General features: G+C 38.6%; 2 protein-coding genes across 5 annotated transcripts in view; both read left to right on the plus strand.

Annotated features, from left to right (window-relative positions):
- LOC127648303 (E3 ubiquitin/ISG15 ligase TRIM25-like) overlaps positions 1–7802 on the plus strand; it is an 88639-nt gene extending 80837 nt beyond the window's left edge. Inside the window, exons 2-7 of the mRNA XM_052132956.1 lie at positions 2078–2676; positions 3090–3185; positions 3322–3555; positions 5161–5314; positions 5494–5553; positions 6492–7802. Coding sequence (XP_051988916.1) covers positions 2095–2676; positions 3090–3185; positions 3322–3555; positions 5161–5314; positions 5494–5553; positions 6492–7012 — 1647 coding nt within the window. The 5' untranslated portion in view covers positions 2078–2094 and the 3' untranslated portion in view covers positions 7013–7802. The remainder of the gene's footprint in view (positions 1–2077; positions 2677–3089; positions 3186–3321; positions 3556–5160; positions 5315–5493; positions 5554–6491) is intronic.
- LOC127648302 (tripartite motif-containing protein 16-like) overlaps positions 1–25155 on the plus strand; it is a 94673-nt gene that overhangs the window by 32706 nt on the left and 36812 nt on the right. Inside the window, exons 1-7 of one of the 4 annotated variants that reach the window (XM_052132946.1) lie at positions 11399–11445; positions 21103–21701; positions 21814–21909; positions 22006–22239; positions 22327–22480; positions 23170–23229; positions 23361–23497. The exons of 1 other annotated variant lie outside the window; for it this stretch is intronic. In XM_052132946.1, coding sequence (XP_051988906.1) covers position 11445; positions 21103–21701; positions 21814–21909; positions 22006–22239; positions 22327–22480; positions 23170–23229; positions 23361–23497 — 1281 coding nt within the window. In that variant the 5' untranslated portion in view covers positions 11399–11444. Of the gene's footprint in view, positions 1–11398; positions 11446–21102; positions 21702–21813; positions 21910–22005; positions 22240–22326; positions 22481–23169; positions 23230–23360; positions 23498–25155 lie in introns of those variants that run through there. 2 more of the 4 variants (XM_052132948.1, XM_052132949.1) reach the window with 2 other exon arrangements.

Below are 25155 nucleotides of genomic sequence, written 5' to 3' on the forward strand. Positions count from 1 at the left end.
AATTTTAGGGGGGTTAATTGTACTGAACACTTATCATGTAGAAATCATATAGAACCTCATTTGCCATCATGAAAGAGACTCATTGAATTGATGAAATCTAATGAGATTATTGATGTGTGGAGAAATTTTCATTTTCCTCAGAGGCAGTATACTTGGGTACATGTTCAAGATAATCTGTTATCTCTAGCTAGGTTGGATAGATTTTATGGATACAGACACCATCTTAATCTATTTAGGGGATGTTCTATTGTCCCATTTGGTTATTCTGACCACAGTTTAGTAAAGTGTGTTGTGACAAGAAGTGCTTATTGGAACTTGAATAGCAATCTGTTGTGTGATCGTTTTTTTCTAATAGTTTTTTCAAGAGTTTTGGGTTGATTTTAGACCCTAAAATCTTCCTTTCAGTCTTTACAGCAGTGGTGGGATTTTGCAAAGACAGCTTTGTGTCAATATTATACCTTTAATGCCAGATAGAAAAGGTGAAATTTACATGTTATAAAAAGAATTAAAGGAATTGCAAGAACTTGCTGATGTCACTGGAGATTTGACCATTATCAAGAGTTTTAAAGAGAAAACTTTTTTTTTTTAATGACCTGTTACAGGTCAAGAAACAGGAAAGTTAGTATTTATGGGAAATTATATAAGAGTGAATTATCACATGTTGAAATGGACGTGAGTTTTTTTTGAAAATCTGCCTCACGTTTCTGAAGAAGTTAATGTTGAACTTATTAAAGCTTTCTCATTAGAGGAATTAGAAAAAGCACTTCAAAACATGGAAGGTGGTAAGACCAGGTATTGATGGGCTACCAGTTTAATTTTATTAGACGTTTTGGACAGTGGTGAGCCCAGATTTATTGCAGGTACTAAATGAAGGTTTAGTCAATGGACAGCTACCTTTAAGTTGTAGAAGGGCGGTCCTCACATTATTGCCAAAGAAAGGTGATCTAAATGAGATTCAAAACTGGAGACCTGTGAGCTTGTTGTGCACTGACTATAATTTACTTTCTAAAGTTCTGGCAAATAGATTAAGTGAAGTTCTTAATCAAATTATTCATCCTGACCAGACTTATTGTTTTCCAAGGAGACGAATCTTTGATAACATCTCTTTTATTAGGGATATTGTAGATTTTGGCAAAAGCATAAAATAAGATTTTGGCCTAGTGTCCATTGACCAAGAAAAAGCTTTCGACAGAGTGGATCACATGTACTTATGGAATATTTTAACAGCCTTTGGTTTTAGTAAGGTTTTTATTTCCTTGATAAAAGTGTTGTACAATGATGTTAAAAGTGTTCTGAAATTTAATGGGAATTTGTGTGCCCTTTTTAGAGGTATCAGACAAGGCAACACCTGAAAATCAAGAGAAGTCCCTTACTTTAATTTTTCTAATAAAATGTAATTTAATTACATTACTCCCAACATTGATTATATTTAAAAAAAAATAATAAAATCCCAGTTGCTTGGAGGTTTGACAACCTTAAAATCTAATGGATATTTTCAGGTTTTCATTCACATTTTCTCCTTAATTCTCATTTGTGATTATTTTTCATAAACGTTTCAGAGAGGTTGATAGACAACAATGACTGACATTTCTGCAGTACAGTTCAGCACTTAAATTTAGTAAATGTAAATGTAGCAAAAAGATCACAGTATATGGTTTGTCTGTTTATTGAGATGGTTCAGAAAGGTTAAAGAAATGTTAGGGGAGTGTTAGGGGAACCATCATGTACAACCTAAAACAAACGTTCTAATATATAAAACGTTAATATATAACAGGCTCCACATAACATAACATTTGTCATCATTACTCACCCTCCTTATTCTAATATAGTGCAATTTATTTCAGCCATTAAACACAAAATTGAGGGATTGTGATGTGACTATCAAGCTCCATTAAAAACCATTAAAGTTGTCCGTACACTCATGTGTTATAGTGGCATAGGCCAGCACTCACATATTAATTACATGTTTTTGTGCTGTAATTAATGTTGTTGCAACTGTGGCATAAGATAATGTTGATGTCAGATTTGCTACAAGTAACATAGTGCATGAATTAACTAATGTGTGGCTCTCTCTCAGTGTGTAAGTACAGTGAAATGGCAGGATCCAGTATTTCAGTGGATCAGGATCAGTTCTGTTGTCCGGTGTGTTTGGATCTCCTGAAGGATCCAGTGACCATTCCCTGTGGACACAGTTACTGTATGAGCTGTATTACAGACTGCTTTAATGAAGATCATAATACAGGGATATACAAATGCCCTCAGTGCAGACAGACCTTCACTACAAGACCTGTTTTATGTAAAAATGTGGTGATTGCTGAGATGGTGGAGAAACTGAAGGACACGAGAATCCAAGAGACTCCCTGTTACGCTGGTCCTGCAGATGTGGAGTGTGACGTCTGTACTGGAATAAAACAGAAAGCCGTCAAGTCCTGTCTGGTGTGTCTCAACTCTTACTGTCAGAATCATCTAGAACAACATGAAAATCTCTTCAAGAGTAAGAGACACAGCTTGATGGATGCCACTGGACGACTCCAGGAGATGATCTGCCCTCTACATGAGAAAATGCTGGAAATTTACTGTCGAACTGATCAGAAATGTATTTGTGTGCTGTGTATGGTGGATGAACACAAGAACCACGACACTGTATCAGCTGCAGCAGCGAGGACTGAGAAACAGGTAAACTTCCCTTTTGGAAACTCCATCCATCCATCCATCGTCAACCGCTTATCCTGTGTACAGGGTCGCGGGGGGCTGGAGCCTATCCCAGCTAACATTGGGCGAAAGGCGGGGGACACCCTGGACAGGTCGCCAGTCCATCGCAGTTTTGGAAACTCATTACAGTTAATTTTGTTACGTGTGTGTGTGTGTGTGTGTGTGTGTGTGTGTGTGTGTGTGTGTGCGTGTGTGTGTGTGGGTGTGTGTGACTACAAGGATAGTAAAACCTGAGATCACCAACCTTGTGGGGCCCAGTCAGCGTTCCCCAAGAGGGAAATGGCTTAGTAAACATACTAAACTGGAGTCATACAGTCATTTATAGCATAATTTACTCTTATGTAACATTGTAACATCAGTATTTGTATTTCTCAAAGAGAGATTTTGAGGAAACCCAAAGTAAACTCCAGCAGAGGATCCGGGATAAAGTGAAAGATGTTCAGGAGTTGAGAGAGGCTGTGATGTTTCACAAGGTGAGTTTTGAGAAGAACAACTGCTGGACTATCAGTTGTGTGTGTGTTTTTTTAACAATAATGTGTGTGTGTGTGTGTGTGTGTGTGTGTGTGTGTGTGTGTGTGTGTGTGTGTGTGTGTGTGTGTGTGTTACCAGGGCTCAGCACAGACAGCAGTGGAGGACTGTGAGCTGATCTTCACTGAGTTGATCTCATCCATTGAGAGAAGGCGCTCTGAGGTGACACAGCTGATCAGAGATCAGGAAAAGGCTGCAGTGAGTCGAGCTGAAGAACTCTTGGAGCGCCTGGAGCAGGAGATTGATGATATGAGGAGAAGAGACACTGAGATGCAGCAGATTTCACACACTGATGATCACATTCAGTTTCTGCAGGTAACAGAGGTCTGAGAAACAGGACTGTGGACTTTAGTGAGATATTCTCTGTCCGATTGCAAAAGACATAAGCTGGCCATTAAAGACTTCAGTGTGAATGCCCACTGTTATAATTGGCTTACATCGTGCAGTCCCTTGAAAACAAATGAACCAGCTCCAAAACAACAGAAACTATACCTCAGGTTTACACATAATGCACATACAACACACTGCATCTAAATCAAACTTCCCAGCAGAAATCATACACCATAAATATCAAACAGTAATGACAGATGAAACATTCATGAATAAAACTGGTTATCCAACATTAGTTGAATGGTCCAATGCTGTATGGTGTTATTTTTGGGGAGTGGGGAGGATGAAGGACCCAAAAGTAGAGACAGAGAGAGAGACTTCAAATTCAACTTTATTGATTATAATTCAAGCAGTCAAGTCTAGGCATGCCAGCACCGGCTGAGGCAGGCAGGGAAGCAAAGCTGCTCTGGGCTAGAGGAGAGTGTGTTCGTAAGGGGAGTGTGTGCATGTGGAAGTCAGGAGCACTCGGATGAGAGTCTGTTGAATATGCAAATTAAGCCCAGACAAAACTTCCCAAGACACTGGCAGAAATTGAGGAATCATCCTCCACAGTCCTGGCTACCAAGTGATGGGGGCGAATGCAAGCAGAGAGGTAACCGCACCTCAATCAACCGGCAGCCAACCTATATGCAAGCTGTTCAACGAGTGCGTAGAGGCTGTTGAGGTGCAAGCGAAACCCAGACAAATGTCCCGTTACATGGGCAGAAATCGAGGAATCCTCCTCTACAGTCCTGGGCACCAGCTGATGAGAGTGAATGCAAGCAGACAGAACTGCACCTCAATAGACAACCTAATGATACTCAAGCTCATTCCAACTACACAAGAGAAAGGAGTTACACTTCACTGTAAACAGCACACGTCAACATTAAGGGGAACAATAAACTGACAAAGAAGGAGGGGAAACACAAGGGATAAGAAGGGAGTGTAATTAGGAAGCAGGTGGCAGTGGGTATGAAACTCATCACAATGTGATCAGCGTTTCCACAGAACCGATCATCCATGAAAGCTTGACACAGCGTCTTTTAAAAATGGATCAAAACACTGGTAACAGTCAATAACATCTGTCTAGTGCATGTTTTCATAAGAAAAATAATTAATAATAGCCCAGATGGGCACAAGGAGTATGTTTCCTTTGGTGCAAGAGTTGGCATCTATTTCCCTTACCTCAAGAGTTTGGGAACTCTGACTGGAACGCCAGTGTGCATTGTCAAGGGTGTGATGATATAAAAATAGCTGTTGATGTAGAGGATAGTCTTGCATTAATAAGTACCCCAATAAGAGTCACGGAAGTAGAAAACAAGCTGTTTTTTACGCTGGGTGGGACGAAATTCTCTTCTTGTACTATAGAAGACGTTTTGAATTCTGAAACGTACTGTAATTTTATAGTACCAAAGAAAACTCTTATATGTCAAAAAACAAAGGAAAATTGTATTCCACATAACATGACCCCTTACTACAATGCCCGTGCTTGGCCCTGTAATTGCTGCTTGCATGTCAGCTTTTATCTGTCATTTGTCTTTGTATCTGCAGAGTTTCAAGACTCTCTCTGTGCCTCCTGGATCTACTGACAACATCAATGTCACTTCTCATCTCTCTTATGATCATGTGGTGAAATCTGTTTCTCAACTCATAGGCAAACTGGAGCAGTTCTGCACAGAGGAGACTGAGAAGATGCATGATAGAGGTACATTTCTTGACTCAAATTACCACACTTGTACAACAGTAAAGAAAATGACAATAATATGTTGTCCAAATTACCACACTTGTACTGCAGTTATTTTTGTAAGGGTTACTACAGCAAATGTAGATTTAATTTCCTCTGTACATAAAAATTAAACTGCAGATGTCTTTTGTTTTTTCTAGTGAGTAACATTGAGATCTTTCTCACTCCTGAATTCAGCACTAGGGACGAGTTCCAACAATGTAAGTAGAGAGAGAGATAGAGATGCTTAAAGGAACAGTTCACCCAAAATTGTAATTCTCTTATCATTCCCTCACCTTCATGCCATTCCAGATGTGCATGACTTTCTGTCTTCTGCTGAACCAAAACAAAGATTTTTAGAAGAATGTTGCTCTGTTGGTCCTTACAATAAAGTGAATGGTGACCAAAACTTTGAAGCTCAAAAGTAATCAGAAAAGTAGCAGAAAAGTAATCCAAAGGACTCCAGTGGATTAAAAGGCTTCTGAAGTGCTTCAGTTTGGGGTTAGAACAGACCAACTTGTTTTTCACTTTGTATGTTGACATTAGCAGTCTCTTTGGCGATCTCGATTACACTTCCTAGCACCATCTAGCGGCTCTGCATATGTGTCAAGTGCTAGGAAGTGTAACCGAGCTTGAAATCGTGATTGCCAAGAAGATTGCTGATGTCAAGATTTAGAGTGAAAAAGTAGTTGCATTTTGGTCTGTTCTCACCCAAAACCAACTGGATTATATAATAGCTCCTGTTAAATTGCATTATAAGGACCCACAGAGCTCGGATATTGTTCTAAAAATCTTTGTTTGTGTACATTAGATGAAGAAAAGAAAACACATCTGGAATGGCAAGAGGGGGAATAAATAATGAGATTGTTTATATTTTTTGGTGAATTATTACTTTAAAATTCACTCCATTGGAAAAGACCCCACAATTCATTAAGACTATATAACAGCTCCTTAATAAATAAATAAAAGATGAGATTTAATCAATACAAATGTTTATTTGTGAGTTGTAATTCGAGATGGATTTAGATTAAAGACTGATGTTACCTGTGAATGAGACATAGTCTGTAAACCTAATCATTTGAAAAGGAATAAAGAGCCAGACTTATGTGTTGCATTCATTCTGTAAATTACTGAGAGATTATATCTTTTTCTCCATTAGATTCACATCAGTTCACTCTGGATCTGAACACAGTGAATCCGTATCTCCGTTTGTCTGAGAGGAATAAAAGGGTTACCTACACTAACACACCCCAGCGCTATCCTGATCATCCAGACAGATTTGATTGTTGGGGTCAGGTGTTGTGTAAAGAGAGTGTGAGTGGATGCTGTTACTGGGAGGTGGAGTGGAGTGGGAATCGTGGTGTGGATATTGCAGTGGCATATAAGAGTATCAGGAGGAAGGGAGATAGTAAAGAGGTTGATTTTGGGTTTAATAATCAGTCCTGGAGATTGTTTTGCTCTCCTTCCAGTTACTCATTTGCACACAATAACATTGAGACTAAACTCCCTGTAGTCCACAGCTCCAGTAGAATAGGAGTGTATGTGGATCACAGTGCAGGAGTTTTGTCCTTCTACAGCGTCTCTTACACAATGAACCTCATCCACAGAGTCCACACCACATTCACTCAACCTCTGTATCCTGGGATTGGACTATATGACCACACAACTGCAAAACTGTGAACTCTAACAAGATAAATGATCCAGTGATCCCTGCCAATAATATTGCCAAAATGATCCTTTAAGCTAAATGACAAATCAGTGACAGTATCTTAACTCTAATCAATAAATCAACAGCTGAACTTTAAATATCATAAAATAAATCTACCCATCCAATTATTGTTTATAGTACATTACTTCAAGTTCATCTGTTCATTTGCTTTAAAGTCTGTGCTGATGTAAATTGTAATATTATGATTATGTTGCGGATACAGCTGATTCATTGGATGCATTTCAGTGAGGTAATAAACCCATTAGTAATGTTTACTAATGTTCAACTCTTTCAACTCACGCAGCTCAAGTGGATACATTCCCAACATAAACTACATAACTCCTGAAATTTTGCTCAGATGATCTTGAGACCATGGCTTTTTTATACACTTAAAGGTGCAGTATGTAAGATTGAGAAACCCTTGTTATTAATGACACCTGTGGCTTTTAAGTGAACTGCAGAAGCTACCTGCTGCTCGTGTTCGTACACACACTCCGTAGGGACGTGAGCATCGATCAAAACAATGACGTATCGTACAAAGAGGCTGAACGGGATTCACCAGCATCATGCTGACAGATGAGGTAGCATAATTAAAATTACAGTTATGATTGTTTTACTACAAACTTTGAGACTAAACTAAAACTACATATCAGCTAACAGCATACTGATAGACACATACAGCTACATACTACTGAACTACACCAGATGGTTTACTGTTGCACTATTGTATGTTTTGTATGTTGTTGTACTACGATCAATAAACCTGTGTATTTGCTTAAATGTATCCTGTATACCTGACTTTTAGTATAAAGAGAAGATAGTTGAATTTTATTTTATTTGAATGTTATGAAGCAAGGTAGCTTGCAAGTTAAAGTTTGCTAAAATGACACAGATCAATCCTCACGGCACTATATTTCACATGCTTTGCAGTTATGTAAACTTACCTGTCCAATAAGAAGAACACCAATTAAGGGTCGGTTTTGATCCCCAAAATTGATCGAAAGTCCCTCCAGGAATCAAATGCCCTGCCGATGTTCAATGTTTTTGCTCGACCATGATCACTTAGCCAGATTTGATTCAGTAGATAAATGTTTGGTTCCCTATCTGTCACTCACTCGACATTGTGTCGATGTAGTGACTCTAGGGGTCGCTCTTGGGAACCCCAACACCTCTGATATTTGAGAAAAGGCCAATGGGAATTGGCTAGTGGAATTTACATGCCACTCTCCCAGACATTCAGATATAAAAGGATTTGGCTCGCAGCCACTCAGTTCCACTGCCGTTCCATTCACCTCACTGTGAAGAAGCATATGCTGTTGTATATATGCCTTATTTCAGCGGCTTTCTCTCCCTCTGTGCGATTGATGCAGAGTATGCCCCTGGGCGTTTCGACAGCTAAAAGAGTATATATTTTTGCAGATGAAAGAGTATATTTCCTCTAAAAGAGTGTGCACTGACAGATAGCTTCTTTTTAAAGATGCCTTTCCGTCTATGTGTAATTCCTGGTCCGCTTCTGATGGTCACGACTTGTCTGGGCCATAGTCACTTTGAAACAGCGTTTGTGGATGGTTCATGTTCTCACTGCGAGAACCTCTTCCAGGAGAAAGCCACTCCTCTTCGAGGCAGGGCCCCTAGTGTCACTACATCAACACAATATTTTCTGATGGAGGGATCAAGACATTGTGTCTACGCTGTACTACCTGCTGAAATTTACGGGACCCTGTCTCGGCTACTCAGCACAAAACCTGAATTAGTGGTTGCGAGCCAGCTCCTTTTATACCCGTTTGTCCTGGGAAGTGGTATGCAAGTTCCACTCACCAATTCCCATTGGTCTTTCCTCAAAGATCAGAGATGTTTAGGGCTCCCAAGAGCGACCCCTAGTGTCACTACATTGACACAACGTCTCGTTCCCTCCATCAGGGAACGGAGGTTAAAACAGTAACCAAAATGTTTTTTTTGGCTTACTCAGAGTTTGTTTGTAAGCGGTTGAAGATGGATGGATGGATGGACCGAACTGCCACTGTAAACTATGCATGTCATATGTAACAGAAACTTGTTGCTGGGCACATACTGTAATGTTGCGAGTTGCCTCTAATTCACAACGTGTGAGAAATTGCAAGCCACATTACTATGTTGACTGGGAGTTGGTCTACTATAGACCAGAAATAGGCAGAGTCTATGTGATGTGTTTGGGACGCTTTGCACACTGTAAAGTAGCATATAATAAAATGTATTTATGTTATTATGCACTATTAACATAACAGGCCATCCTCTTTAGATCTGCAAGTCACACTTCAATTAAAAGCACTTGAACTAGCCTTAAAGAAGTAGGAGCATGAGACCCAGCTGCTTCATGTGAGAGCTCTTGAAATTAAAGCAAATTGCGACATTGAGAAACAATGATATAAATGTTCATTTGAAACAACTTGCTTAGTTTTAATTCTTATTTGTCTGACTTAACTTTGTAAGTGAATAAAGTTGGATGAACTGATACATTTGGGTAAATCAATCTAGCAAAGCTTCTGTAGTTGTGCTGACATAAAATTACCATAATTTACTTAAAAATGGTGATGCAGAAATGCTACACATATATATACACACACACACACACATTTTTCATTGCAGTGTGAGCAGTAGAAGTGGGGGAAAATCGATTCAGTTACAGATCGTGATTGTTGACATTTGTCTGTCAACTCAATTATCTTCCTCATGAAAAAAAACATTTTTAATTTAATTTAAAAGATTACTTGTTTAGCTTTGTGCTAATACAATGACAGATTGACAGTGTTATAGTTAGCACTATTTGTGCAGAGCTCCACGTGAGCAGGGGCGTAGCCTTCATTTCAAAACTGAGGGGGTCAGAATGTTTTGTGTAAGAAATATATTATTATTTTAAGTACAGAATTAACTTTGTGCTGCTTTAATAACTAATATTGCACCAAACTAAAAGGAAGCACGTGGAATTTATTAAATACATTTTCCAGAAATGTTTGATTTCTTACTACTTTCATTTTGTTTTTTTCATATTGTATTTTTATTTTGGTTGAGCAGCTGTCTTGTCTCTGACCAGTACATTTGAATGTTTACATTTATATATATGCTGTATAATACAGACAACGTAAAGATATTTGCCCTGTGTAAAACTGCGGGGGACAAACTTTATTGTAATGAGGGGGACACGTCCCCGCGCCCCCTGCATACTCTACGCCCCTGTCTCTGATCATTTTGTTACTTTTATTTCTTTACATTCAGCCATCAAAGTGTGGCTTGTTCACTGTGGGATATCAAATCTTCTGCTGTGATCCATGTTCTTGTTATAATGTGTAATCCACTGGTTTATTTGTGAGGTGTTGTGAAGAGTATTTGTCAGGAGTCATTCTGCAGGGTATGTTAAAGTGCATCATTCTGTGTGATGGGATGTGCATGTGTCACTCTTTTTGTGTTTCTTACTTTTCTAACTGTAATAGTTGTGTGGGATAAGAGCTTATGGATACTGTATTGACTAAAGTTTATTTATTTGTTGAATATCCATTTGTTACTCTGCTAATGGGCTGAGCCTAGCATCCATATATCCCTTTGAAACACATCTGATTGGGTAACATGGACATAATGCATCCTAATAATACCTGTGTGTTTGACTAAGAGCTCAGTCCACTGACGGGTCGACTTCTCGTTTTAAATGGGTAGTTTTGAACATCTCCACCTTTTACCTGCACATTCTGTAAAACAATAATCATGTAGGATACAACTGTTCTTCAATGGACATTTCTTTCTGATGCTGAACACAATAAACGCAGCGGATGATTCATATCTCACTATAGGCGTGCACTTCCTAACATCTGTCGTCAAATCAGAGAGCAGGATTGAGTTGTGTGATTAATATTCATGAGCCGAGTTGTTTCGCGCGTTCGGGAGCGGCTGCGGAGCGCGTTTATGTCGCAAAGAGATTAAATTAATCTGTCATTATCTGAATTTAACAAACTAATAACTAAACACACGCAAAACTCTGAAGAACTGCTTTTTATCGTGATTTCTACACACACTGGTGAGTTTATATTTGCAGATAACTGGAGTTATAATGAAACTTTGTGATCATATCTGTAATTTTATTTATTCTATATAGTGTGCTATGATTATGTGCTATGATATTTGTTCTCAACTGCTTTTAGTTACACTTTTGCTTTAAGTAAAATTAGTTATTTTGACATCTCATCAGAAACGCAAGGAACATTTTTATTTATTAGACTTTAGATGAGAATATAAAGTACACTGTGTTAATGTTTATGGGTTTCCCCGTCTCTCTCTCTCTCTCTCTCTCTCTCTCTCTCTCTCTCTCTCTCTCTCTCTCTGTGCGAGTGCGCATGTGCGAGAACAGCGAAGTTGGTGTGAGTGACAGCGTCTCTGAGTGAGTTTCTGCTTTCTTGTTTATTTATTTTTCTTCAGTATTATTGAGTTGAATAAAAGTTGTAGTTTTGGAGTGGGGTTGTTGTGCGTTTTTGTCTGACTTTGGTCCACGTGCTCTGAACAATGGCGAAAAACGCGGGAGATTTCCTGGCGATGACTATCAGGCATGGTTGTACAGTTATGACTGACGTCTCGGTGGAAGATTGTTTATTAGCGGTGATCTCTGAAGTCTTTGGAGTAAATATTACATCTGCTTCAGGCATGAATAATGCCATCGTGTTGTTTTGAATGAAATTCAGATGGTAGATACTTTGAGAATGTGCTAACAATCAAAGACACGTTTGTGCTTGTTTTGACATTGTCAAGTCCAACGAAGAAAATTGTCCTTTCAAATGTTCCACCGTTTGTGAGAAGTGAAAAATGATAGGAAATACTTCGGAGGTATGCTAGGCTAATACGCCCTATTAAGATGATTCTGCTTGGTTGTAAGAAGTCTATTATTATCAGTGAAAACACAAGGGTTATTTTATTTATTTATTTATTTTGAACAAACACTTTATTATAATTGAAACTTGAAACCATTTATTTTATTGAAGTATATGTAAAAAACAAGTCTCCCTTTTGAAAATAAAAAAATAGAAAAAAATAAGAAAGCTAACAGTATTATAAACATGATAAAATATATCATGTAACTACAACATGTTATATAACTAAAGCATGTTAGCATAGCATGTTAAATGAACTACTAATTGAAAAATGAGCTTTTAATGTAATGTCCTATGATTATTAACAGTTAACATACTGTAGACTGCTCCTGTCTGTACCTTTAACTCTGCTTCTCAACTGGTTTTGCTTCAGGACAGATTTTAGATTGGACATCATGTGTCGACCTGCCATAGATTAAACATAACCTGTATTTAATGTATCCTGGGTCGCATTTCCTTTTATGTTGCATAGTTTTGTTTGTGGTTTTCCAGTACAAGGTCATGCATCATGTGACATTATTTTTGTTGTTGATGTCAAAATCTACAGGAAGTTTCTCCCCCTTTTAAAAATTGAAGAACATATTTACTTATATGAGCCCATTATTATCCTGTTTGTTACCGAATATTACATATTTATACACATATTACACAGAAGGAAACATTACCATGGTTAGGTCAGTGTGCTAGTCTTAAATAATAATAATAATAATAAATTAATGGATTTCTGAAAAATAAATACTAGCTGAAACACATCATGTTGTTATAAAATGAGGTCTAATAAATTCTACCTTTAGATTATTTCATATGAAACTATAACATTTTGTCAAAAATATAACAGTTTCTTTTACTCATGTAAAATCATGAAACAAATTTGTAAAGGTGATGTGTGTAATTATTGATATTTTTAACTATTTTGGTAAAGGGGCCACATCAGGTTTAAGCAGTGCAAAGGGGGCCACATTGTATTACTTTTGAGATCCAATTTTCTGCATTGATTTAGTTTTTGTATCTTTTAAGCCCAGAAATAGGTGTGTACTCAATTTTCTGAAGTGTATCTGTGACTAGTGAGACTATTCTGCAATTGTTTTAAGTATTATATTACACTACAAAGATAGATACTTTTATATCAGGCATTAAAAACTGAATAAAGGCAGAGATTATACATTTATTTACAATCTACTTCCCCGTAAATGTATTATTCTGTTTTAATAATAATAAAAAAAACTTTTAATGTTTGTCGCAAAGCGGGCGAGTTTACTTATTTTTTTCTAAAACTTTAGGTGTCGCCCTGTAGCTCATTAGTGCAAGAAGAGGATCTTTCTGTTTCAAAATTTTATTTGCAATCTGCACCCCTCTCTCAGCATGTCCATTTCCTTGAGCATGGTGTGGACTAGAAGTGATGAGCCGAAAGTCAAATTATTTTGCAAATTCTTGGAATTTAGCACTTACAAACTGACGACCATTGTCCGAAAAGGCTGCCAAACCCAGCAAAAAGTGCTTTCAGTTTTAACACTACTTCTGAGGTGTTAGTTGTTGGCATGTGAAGTATCTCAAGGAATCGAGAGGAAAAGTCTGATACAACAAGTTAAGTGTGCTTGTTATGCTCACACAGGTCAATGGCAAGTCTTTTTGAAGGCTCGTCTGGAAGAGGAGTTGAGATGAGAATTTAATTTTGCTGTGACCATTTCATCTCAAGGCATATTGACAGGATTGAACTTTTTGTTTGATTTCAGATGTGATGATTGGCCACCACACATATGTGTTAGCCAGCTCCCTAGACTTTGTCAGACCTTGATGTCCATCATGTGTTCTATTTAGAATATCTGCTCTTAAGACATCTGGAATTATCATGCAACTACACAATGTAACACTCAACATCTGCGTTTGTGTTCATGTCATTTTCCTTGCATGTTAGTGGACTTAGTGATAGAGTATCGGCCACCAGTAAAGTCTTGCCTGGAGCATATTCTGCTGTCAGTTTGAATCTCATAAGCCTCAGAAGTACTCTGACAATGCAATGGAACATTGTCCAAGTCCTTCTTATTCATAAGGGGCACTAGAGGTTTGTGATCTGTGACTAATTTGAAGTTCTCAAGGCCGGTCAGGTAATTTTCAAACTTTTCACAAGCCCAGATGCTCACCAGATATTCTTTTTCAATCTGGGCATATCTGATCTTAGCCTCAGACTATGTGAGCAATATGCCACTGGTTTCTAGTCTCCTTCATGCAGCTGTAATAAAATACTGCCTATGCTATAACTGCTAGTATCAGCTGCAACAGCAGTAGGTAGAGCCACATTGTAGAACGTTAAGACCGGAGAAGTGGAAAGGATGTCTTTGATGCGCTGAAATGCCTCCTCCTGATGATGGGCCCATGTCCACACAGTTGTCTACCTCAGCAAGTCATATAATGTTTTACCCACTGTTGACAGGTGAGGAATGTACTTGCCCAGGTAATTAAACATTCTGAATACACATTTTAACTCCTGGACATTATGTGGTGGCGAGAGCTAATGGACTGCCTTGACCAGTTTAGGATCGGGTTTCACACATGGTTTGTCAATTAGGTGACCAAGGAAGTGGAGCTGGCTTAGTCTCGGCAGACACTTCTCATGGTTTAACTTTAACCAGCAGACTCTATCCTCTCCAATACCTTGGGAAGCCACTGGTCATGCTGTTCCAAGGTGTCTCCATACACCAATATATCATCCATGTACACTGCTACTCCATCAATCCCTTGTAGAGTTTCTGTCATCTTTTGTTGAAATAATTCTGGGGCACTTGTGCTGCCAAAGGGAAGATGTTTAAAGGAGTATCTTCCAAAAGGTGTTATTAATGTGGTCAATTTGCTACTTTCTGGGTGTAATGGTATATGCCAAAAGCCGGAGACAGCATCCAAAGATGAAAAAGTGTTGCACCACTCAGCTATGCAATTATTTTCTCTATAGTTGGAAAAACATACTCTCTCTTTTTACGGCTTAATTAAATTTTTTAAGATCCACACAGATGCATACCCTGCAACACACCAGTTTGTAGGGTCTGTAACTGGCTCAATGACCTATACTCCATGCACTGCAGATCCTCCTTTACCTTTTATAAATAAAAAAACTCTGTCGTCTTTTACCCTTGCTACAGTATATAAGATCACCCGGTCCTTATTCTGATTTCCTTGGTGAATTTGCAAATTCTTATCAGATCTTGTAGTTACTGTAGATAGAGCTTTAATTGTTGGTGACTTGGAGTCAGACAAAATGTAACAGGACCAACTCATCACCATAATCATATGCTAGATTTAATTCTGTCTTATGGAGTTGATGTTGATAATATAGAAATTATGCCACAGAGCGACAATGTCTCGGATCATTACCTTGTCTCTTGTATGCTGCAATCAGCTAATGTTACGCAATCTACATCTCGCTATCGTTCAGGTAGAACTATTCTTTCCACCACTAAAGATAGATCTGGAAGTTTATTAGTGAAGCCATCTCATACACTCAGTAAACCCCAAAGCCTAGAAGAACTTGATGAAATAATAGAAAATATAAATACAGTAATCTCTATCACTCTTGATAGTGTCGCCCCCCCCTTCGATTAAAGAAAATTTAAGAAATAAGTCCTGCACCATGGTACAATGATCACACTCATGCTCTCAAGAGAGCAGCTCGGAAAATGGAGCGCATGTGGAAGAATACAAAATTAGAAGTATTTCATGGTGCATGGAAGGATAGTGTCTGTAGCTACAAACAGTCATTAAAAGATGCCAGGTCAGCATATTTTAGCAAACTCATAGAAAATAACCACAACAATCCTAGATGTTTATTCAGTACTGTGGCTAAATTGGTTAGGTATAAAGCCTCGACTGAACTAGATATTACATCGCAGCACAAGAGTAATGACTTCATGAATTGCTTTACTGATAAAATTGAAATAATCTGTCATAGCACCTCAAAAAACAGTGTCTCATAATTTTCCTTATGTGCAACTTCAATCCTTCGCAGTCATAGGTCATGAAGAGCTAACAAAAAAATCAAAAGCCACAACATGTTTGTTAGATCCTATACCAACTAAGCTCTTAAAAGAGGTATCTCCTGTAATCTCAGAACCTCTTCTTAATATTATTAACTCCTCACTATACTTAGGACATGTCCCAAGAAACTTTAAAATGGCAGTTATCAAACCGCTTATTAAGAAGCCACAACTTGATCCTGGAGAACTGGCTAATTATAGACCGATTTCAAATCTCCCGTTTATGTCAAAAATCTAGAAAAGGTAGTATCCTCCCAAATATGTTCATTTCTACAGAGAAATAGTATATATGAAGAATTTCAGTCTGGATTTAGGCCTCATCACAGTACAGAGACTGCACTTATCAGAGTTACAAATGACTTGCTCTTATCAACTGATCACGGCTGCATTTCTCTTCTAGTGCTTTTAGATCTTAGTGCTGCATTCGACATGATAGATCACGACATTCTCTTGAATAGGCTTGAGAATTATGTTGGCATTTGTGGAATTGCATTAGCATGGTTTAGGTCCTATTTAGTAGAACGCTACCACTTTGTCTATGTAAATGAGGAATTGTCAAACCAAACAAAAGTATGGAATGCCACAGGGATCAGTTTTAGGGCCTCTGCTTTTCTCCCTGTATATGCTTCCCCTGGGAGATATTATCAGGAATCATGGAATAAGTTTCCACTGCTATGCTGACAATACACAACTTTATATTTCTTCAGAACCTGATGAGATTTCACAATTCTCCAAATTAGCAGAGTGTATCAATGAAATAAAAGATTGGATGGCCAGAAATGTCCTTCTACTCAATTCCGACAAAACAGAGGTACTAATTATTTGACCAAAAAAACTCAAAAATAAGCCACTAAAATATTATTTGACTCTAGATGGATGTACTGTTACATCATCTTCAACAGCAAAGAACTTAGGTGTTATATTTGATACCAATCTGTCCTTTGAATATCAAATGACCAATGTTTGTAGAACAGCATTCTTCCACCTCAGAAATATTGCTAAATTAAGGCATATGCTCTCTGTTGCTGATGCCGAAAAACGAATTCATGCATTCATTACCACAAGACTAGATTATTGTAATGCATTACTGGGAGGATGTCCAGCAAGATCAAAAAATAAACTTCAATTGGTTCAAAATGCAGCAGCCAGAGTGCTAACGAGAACTAAGAAATATGATCATATTAGCCCCATTTTATCATGTCTAAATTGGCGACCTGTTCAATTTCGTATTCATTTTTAAATTCTGTTAACTACGTACAAAGTAGTGTTATCAAAAATACCAGTACCCCGGTACCAAGTCGGTACTCAGACAAAAAATTATTTACGATACCGGAATTTCTGAAGGTATCGGGGTACCGAGTACCCACGCAGAGTCTGGAACTTTCGAATGCTCACAACTGAACGCCCAAAGTATTAGGGAATGATAAAAAAAAAAAAGTACATTCAGAAGCATGTACCGTTGTGGAATAAGCAGAGGCGGAGCTCTTTAAAGGAAACATCCCGGCATTACATCTTAAAAGCAGTTATATTTAATGCGTTATAGCTTTATTAAAGTTCAAATAATACAGAAGCAGATCATGTTAATAACTATAAACCCAGAAACTGGCATTTCTCTGTGCGGTCGGTGCTTCTCTATGAGTTGCGCGAATGTCCTGATCTAAGGGGGAGAGATTGAAACTGCACCCGGCTGAGAGAGACTCTGCCTCGGGGTCGCTCATCCGTCGAGCGCGCACGCTAAATGCAGCTAGATTAGAACGCGATTGCTCGTGACTTATTTCATCATAATATCTATATATATATGTCACTGTGCATTTCTTATCATGAAGAAAAATGTCAATATGCAGCTTTATTAATAAGAGAGCACTTATTGCACATTATTTTGGAATTCGTTTTTTATTCATTCTATTTTATGCTTGTTTATTTAGGATTTGTTTTTTAGAACTTGGTAAAAACTTCAATTAAAAGTTGCAAAAGTTGAAGCAAATATGATATAAATGTTCAAAAATCTTATATAAGTGTTTTGTTATAATTCAAAAATAATATATTTCAATTCAAGTGTTGCTCAATGGCATATTTCTGTTCTTAGTTCTGCTGCTAATGTTTTGTAGACTTTGTTATTAAAAGAGTGTTGTTCAGAAACCTGTTTTTGTGTTTTGCTTTGGTACCGAAAATGGTATCGAGTACCGTGAAATTTCACTGGTATTGGTACCGACTACTGAAATTTTGGTACCGTGACAACACTAGTACAAAGCTTTGAATGGTCTAGCTCCACAGTACTTAAGTGACCTTCTACCACGCTATATTCCATCACATTCATTACGATCGCAAAAATCTGGTCTGTTAATAGTTCCTAGAATATCAAAATCCACAAAAGGAGGAAGATCCTTTTCATATTTGGCTCCTAAACTATGGAAAAGTCTCCCAAACACTGTTCGAGATGCAGACACACTCTCTCAGTTTAAGTCTAGACTAAAGACTCATCTATTTAGCCAGGCATACACCTAATTTATCCTCCAACCCACAATTAGGCTGCTTTAGTTGGGTCTGCTGGAACTAGAAACATCCATCATGATCTATAACTCTGCAATAAATTGAATGGCATCTATGCTTGTATTATTTTATTTGTTTCCCTGTCTCATCTGTGGGACTCCTATCCTGAGGTCACCAGAACCGGCTGGATCCTGCTACACTCCTGCTTCGTGTTGGACTCCACTGCTACGTGTCACTGAATGATGATGATTAAATGCAGCCGGAGCCAGCCAAACATCACTTCAGTCTATTACGATGGACTTCGGAGGATAAACTGAGGCCAACTCCAAGCATAAGACATGGGATACTTCATATGCCATTGACTGAACCTTGGACTGATCCTTGGACAGACCTCACCACAATTACCGGCCAGTTTGAACTGCGATGCACCTAACTGATCTCGGCCTGCATCTCCTCCTTGAAATGGACTATCAATAATTTTACAATTCATACAAAATCTTTGTTTAAACACTGTCCCTTAACACTTACTTAGTTTAATAATTTTAAACCATGACTTGAACTATACATTAGTAATATTGGCATTATATTCATGATGTTAGTCAGAGGGGAACTGGCCCCCACAGTGAGTCTGGTTTAGGGTTAGTTAGAGGGGAACTGGCCCCCACAGTGAGTCTGGTTTAGGGTTAGTTAGAGGGGAACTGGCCCCCACAGTGAGTCTGGTTTAGGGTTAGTCAGCGGGGAACTGGCCCCCACAGTGAGTCTGGTTTAGGGTTAGGGTGAGATTAGCCAGAGGGGAACTGGCCCCCACAGTGAGTCTGGTTTAGGGTTAGGGTGGGGTTAGTCAGAGGGGAACTGGTCCTCACAGTGAGTCTGGTTTAGGGTTAGGGTGGGGTTAGTCAGAGGGGAACTGGCCCCCACAGTGAGTCTGGTTTAGGGTTAGGGTGGGGTTAGTCAGAGGGGAACTGGCCCCCACAGTGAGTCTGGTTTAGGGTTAGGGTGGGGTTAGTCAGAGGGGAACTGGCCCCCACAGTCAGTCTGGTTTAGGGTTAGGGTGGGGTTAGTCAGAGGGGAACTGGCCCACACAGTGAGTCTGGTTTAGGGTTAGGGTGGGGTTAGTCAGAGGGGAACTGACCCCCACAGTGAGTCTGGTTTAGGGTTAGGGTGGGGTTAGTCAGAGGGGAACTGGCCCCCACAGTGAGTCTGGTTTAGGGTTAGGGTGGGGTTAGTCAGAGGGGAACTGGCCCCCACAGTGAGTCTGGTTTAGGGTTAGGGTGGGGTTAGTCTGAGGGGAACTGGCCCCCACAGTGAGTCTGGTTTAGGGTTAGGGTGGGGTTAGTCTGAGGGGAACTGGCCCCCACAGTGAGTCTGGTTTAGGGTTAGGGTGGGGTTAGTCAGAGGGGAACTGGCACTCACAGTGAGTCTGGTTTAGGGTTAGGGTGGGGTTAGTCAGAGGGGAACTGGCCCCCACAGTGAGTCTGGTTTAGGGTTAGGGTGGGGTTAGTCTGAGGGGAACTGGCACTCACAGTGAGTCTGGTTTAGGGTTAGGGTGGGGTTAGTCAGAGGGGAACTGGCACTCACAGTGAGTCTGGTTTAGGGTTAAACCATAAAGACAGTTTACAGTTATTATCAACTGCAACTAATGAGCAGTCTTAACTGGCCAAAACTTAGACTCATGCATAACTGACAGTAAATGTATGTGATTCCTGCTAGAACTCTTTGAATCCTCTCAATTGTAAAATTTGGGCGTCCACTTAAACGTCTGTCAATTAGTAACTCAGTCAGAGTGAATGTCCCGTTACGTGTTTAATATGAGCAAAGGTTTCAGTAATCAAGATCTGTGCCACGGAACGCATTTGTGTCATAGAGAAAACTGTGTAATCTTATTACACACAAAGTAACGAGTCTACCTTAATGCAAGCAAAAACGCAGAAGAACCACTTTTATTGTGATTTCTACAGACACGGGTGAGTTTAGTTGATAACTGGACTTAAAGGAAAGTGTGTGTGCTTAATTCTGTCAATGTGCTTTTCTGACTTTATTTGCTCTTCTATATATTATAAACTGTTCCTTAAAGGTGTCTTTATGGGTTAATAGAGCTGTTTAGCGCCCATCAGCTACTTTTAGGTTCACTTTTGCTTAATCAGAAGAATCAATATAGGCAGTGAATGTCCTGAGAAGACACATTTGCTTTAGATTTAACTTTTTAAATATTTTTATTATTATTAATTTCTTAATTTTTTAACATAACAAGGACTTTTGTATGTAGGACATGTTTTGTCCCTTATTTCAATAATCAGAGATAAACTTTATTTGTTTCCCAAGATGTTGTGAGAAGAATGGGTTAAGCCCCAAATAGTTTTACAGCAATTTATCACCTAGTTTTAAGTAATCACTGACTGTTTATTGAAGAACAGCTTTACAATACTATGACTAACAATTTTAGATAGGCCTTTATATCAGCAAATGCACTGTACAATGTACAAAAGTACAAAGTACAAAAAAATGCAATAACCCATTCAAAGGTTTATAAAACTGTTCGTATCATAAGTGTGTTTGTGTTGTAATTAGTGTTGTTGCAGCACTAGCAAAAAGGCCCACAAACAGCCCACTTCTGGAAAATATGTTTCACAGTTGAACTAATGTGTGGCTCTCTGTCAGTGTGTACATTCAGTGAAATGGCAGGATCCAGTATTTCAGTGGCTCAGGATCAGTTCTGTTGTTCAGTGTGTTTGGATCTCCTGAAGGATCCAGTGACCATTCCCTGTGGACACAGTTACTGTATGAGCTGTATTACAGACTGCTGGAATCAGGATGATCTGAGGAGAGTCTACAGATGTCCTCAATGCAGACATACCTTCACTACAAGACCTGATTTAAGTAAAAATGTGGTGTTTGCTGAGATGGTGGAGAAACTGAAGAAGACGAGAATCCAAGAGACTCCCTGTTACGCTGGTCCTGCAGATGTGGAGTGTGACGTCTGTACTGGAATAAAACAGAAAGCCGTCAAGTCCTGTCTGGTGTGTCTCAACTCTTACTGTCAGAATCATCTAGAACAACATGAAAATCTCTTCAAGAGTAAGAGACACAGCTTGATGGATGCCACTGGACGACTCCAGGAGATGATCTGCCCTCAACATGATAAAATGCTGGAAATTTACTGTCGAACTGATCAGAAATGTATTTGTGTGCTGTGTATGGTGGATGAACACAAGAACCACAACACCATATCAGCTGCAGCAGCGAGGACTGAGAAACAGGTGCACTTCAATGGAAACTCATGAGGAACAGCTCATGTACTTTATCTTATTGTGTTTTGATGGACATAGACAGTGTTACATTCATACAGACATTTATTTGTGCTTTGTACAGCGAGATTTGGAGGAAACACAGAGTAAACTGCAGCAGAGGATCGAGGAGAAAGAGAAAGATGTTCAGGAGTTGAGAGAATCTGTGATGTTTCACAAGGTGAGTTTTGAGAAGTCAACTGCTGGACAATCAGGTGTGTGTGTGTGTGTGTGTGTGTGTGTGTGTGTTTTAACAGTAATGTGTGTGTGTTACCAGAGCTCTGCACAGAAAGCAGTGGAGGACTGTGAGCTGATCTTTTCTGAGTTGATCTCATCCATTGAGGAAAGTCGCTTTGAGCTGACACAGCTGATCAGAGATCAGGAAAAGGCTGCAGTGAGTCGAGCTGAAGAACTCTTGAAGCAACTGGAGCAGGAGATTGATGATCTGAGGAGGCGAGTCGATGAGATGCAGCAGCTTTCACACACAAATGATCACATCCATTTCCTGCAGGTATCAGAGCTGGACTCTACTGAGGTCTTGTCAATACAGGGAGTTCTTATTTGTTTTCCTGGAACATGTTTTTATTTGTCTTCATAGAGTTTCCAGTCGCTCTCTGTCCATCCTGGATCCTCTGACAGCATCAATGTCACTTCTCGTCTCTCTTATGAACATGTAGTGAAATCTGTCACTCAACTCAGAATCAAACTGGAGGATTTCTGCAGAGAGGAGACCAAGAAGATGTATGATAGAGGTACATATATGTACTGTAAACCCAAATAAGTTAGCAGAACTCAAATATTGTAGGTAATAAGTTACATGAATTGTTTTAAGTAAATAAATTCCTAATTCAAGTAGAACAGTGAAACTGTCCGGTTTTGATTTTGTACTACTTATGCATGCTGATTGCTCTTAACTTGAAACATTTAGTAAACTGACTCATATTTTGATGGCACAAATTTTGAGTAAATCACCTCAACACAAATCAGTTATTTCCATCACTTTATTCACCCAAGTTAAGTCTGAATAGTGACTTGCTTAATAATGGATAAAGCAGTCAGAAAGATACACACTTGGTGTCGGTCCTCAAACTAAGCTCAAGCATCACTCTTCACCATAATGGTGAACCCAAACCCCCAAAACACCAACATAACAGAAACTCTTCTCAATGGCAACTAAACACCAACAAGTTTCCCCCTTTGCATTCATGTTGCAAAAACACATATAATAACACTTAATTTTAACATTTACTTTCCCCATCGAGTCCCTAATTTGAAAGATTACATTTTTCCCTTCTCAATACATTTAATTACTTTGGGCATTGGGGTTTACAGTGATTCATTTGTTCTCAGAAACGAGTTAAAGTAATTATTTCCTATAAAATGAACATGTTCATTTCCTTTTTATAAGAGAATTAAATTGTAGATTTCCTTGTTTTGATAGTGAAATATATTCAGATCTTACCTACTCCTGAATACAAGACCAGGAAGGAGTTTCTACAATGTAAGTTACAAAAAAAACACAAACACTTACAATATAAGCCTATATTATAAAGATATATAAAGGTGATGGTCCAGATAGCATGTTGTTTTAATGGAAGTTATGAAAGATTATGTATTATGTATCTCCTTCAGATTTCCATCAGTTCACTCTGGATCTGAACACAATAAATGAGTATCTCCGTCAGTCTAAGAGGAACACAGTTGTTACTTACACTGAGAAACCCAAGCGCTATCCTGATCATCCAGACAGATTTGATTGTTGGAGTCAGGTGTTGTGTAATGAGAGTGTGAGTGGATGCTGTTACTGGGAGGTGGAGTGGAGTGGGAATGGGAGATTAGGTGTGGATATAGCAGTGACATATAAGAGTATCCGGAGGAAGGGAAATGCTCCTAAGTGTTTGACTGGAGGTAATGATCAGTCCTGGAAATTGACCTGCTCTCCTTCCTATTACTCATTTGCACACAATAACATTGAGACTAAATTGCCTGTAGTCCACAGCTCCAGTAGAATAGGAGTGTATGTGGATCACAGTGCAGGAGTTTTGTCCTTCTATAGCGTCATCTTGGACAGAATGAGTCTCATCCACAGAGTCCAGACCACATTCACTCAACCTCTGTATCCTGTGTTTGGACTTCATAGAAACACAACAGTGAAACTGTGTTCTCAAACTGTAGAAATGATATAGAGATACTACAAATAATACTGACATATTACAGATTTAAGTTTCATGATAAATCAGTAATTGTGAGCTAAAAATAATGTGTTAAACATCAGCAGATAAATCTATTTTCTGTTCTAGTGATAAAAACTGAATGTGTGATTCACGTCATTTTCAGTGTTTGTTGACATTTTTGATTGTCAAACGTAACTTCTAAATCTTCTCATGGGTTATTGAAAGGTATTTTAATGATATATAATCTGACCTTTTATTTTACTGATGTTTCACAAAATACAGGGCACTATAATGCAACTTTAAATCACTTTACTCGTAGATTAATTAATGTCTGAAAATACCACATAACTAATAAATACTGTATAAATAAATGATCATTGAATAAATCATGTTTCAGTGTTTTTATGTATTAAAACGATGTTTGTAATGCAGTTCTATCTGTTCACATTCACAGCAGTGCAATCTTTGTGAGGGATGTACAGTCTTCAGTTTACTGTTCTTTAAACTGTTTTGGATGGTTCAGCTGACAGAATATTGAGGGGAAAAACAACGTAACAAAAAACATGAGTTGTGGAAAATTAGATGTGATCTAGGAGCTTTACACAGTGCATGCCGTAAGAGACTGTAAGATTATCCCTCACAGCGTCATTTTCATTCACATTAAAAATCTAATTTATTCTATTAGAAATTATTTCAAAAGTCGGCCAAGGATTATAGAACACAGACTAATGAAAATAAAGCATTGTGTGGACCATTGTAGCTGAAATAGGATGTGGCGTTTGGGGGCGGCTTCCGATTTGGTGACCACCTAGTTCGCCTATGCCTAGAAAAGGCCCTGAACAGTCAGACTGAAGGCACAACTTGCTGCCGAAATTTAAACAAGTTTTGCTCGTGATTTAAAAATAATGGTAACATTTATTAAAGAGTTTAACATAATAGTGTGGTGGTAAGAGGAGCTCTTTTTATGTTATAGTGGGTGTGTGTACATTTTGACCATTTAATTTTCTATTTAAAAAGGAATAAAGACAAAGGGGCAAATGGCTCATTTTTTCTTTTGGCTTATGAAATGGAAAAACTAGAATTCGGCTCTTTCTTTAAATTAGTAAAAAATGAGTTCATGGCTTGAAAATGAAATGCATACATGTGGGTGTCACTGAAACGCCCATTTCTTCTGATTGGTCAACCTACCCCGTCTTCTTTACAGCCTTAATCCTGTCAGCCAGAATAAAAGTTAATACCACTTTGCAAATTTG

This window comes from Xyrauchen texanus, chromosome 8 (assembly GCF_025860055.1).
Source record: "Xyrauchen texanus isolate HMW12.3.18 chromosome 8, RBS_HiC_50CHRs, whole genome shotgun sequence".
Taxonomy (NCBI): Eukaryota; Metazoa; Chordata; class Actinopteri; order Cypriniformes; family Catostomidae; genus Xyrauchen; species Xyrauchen texanus.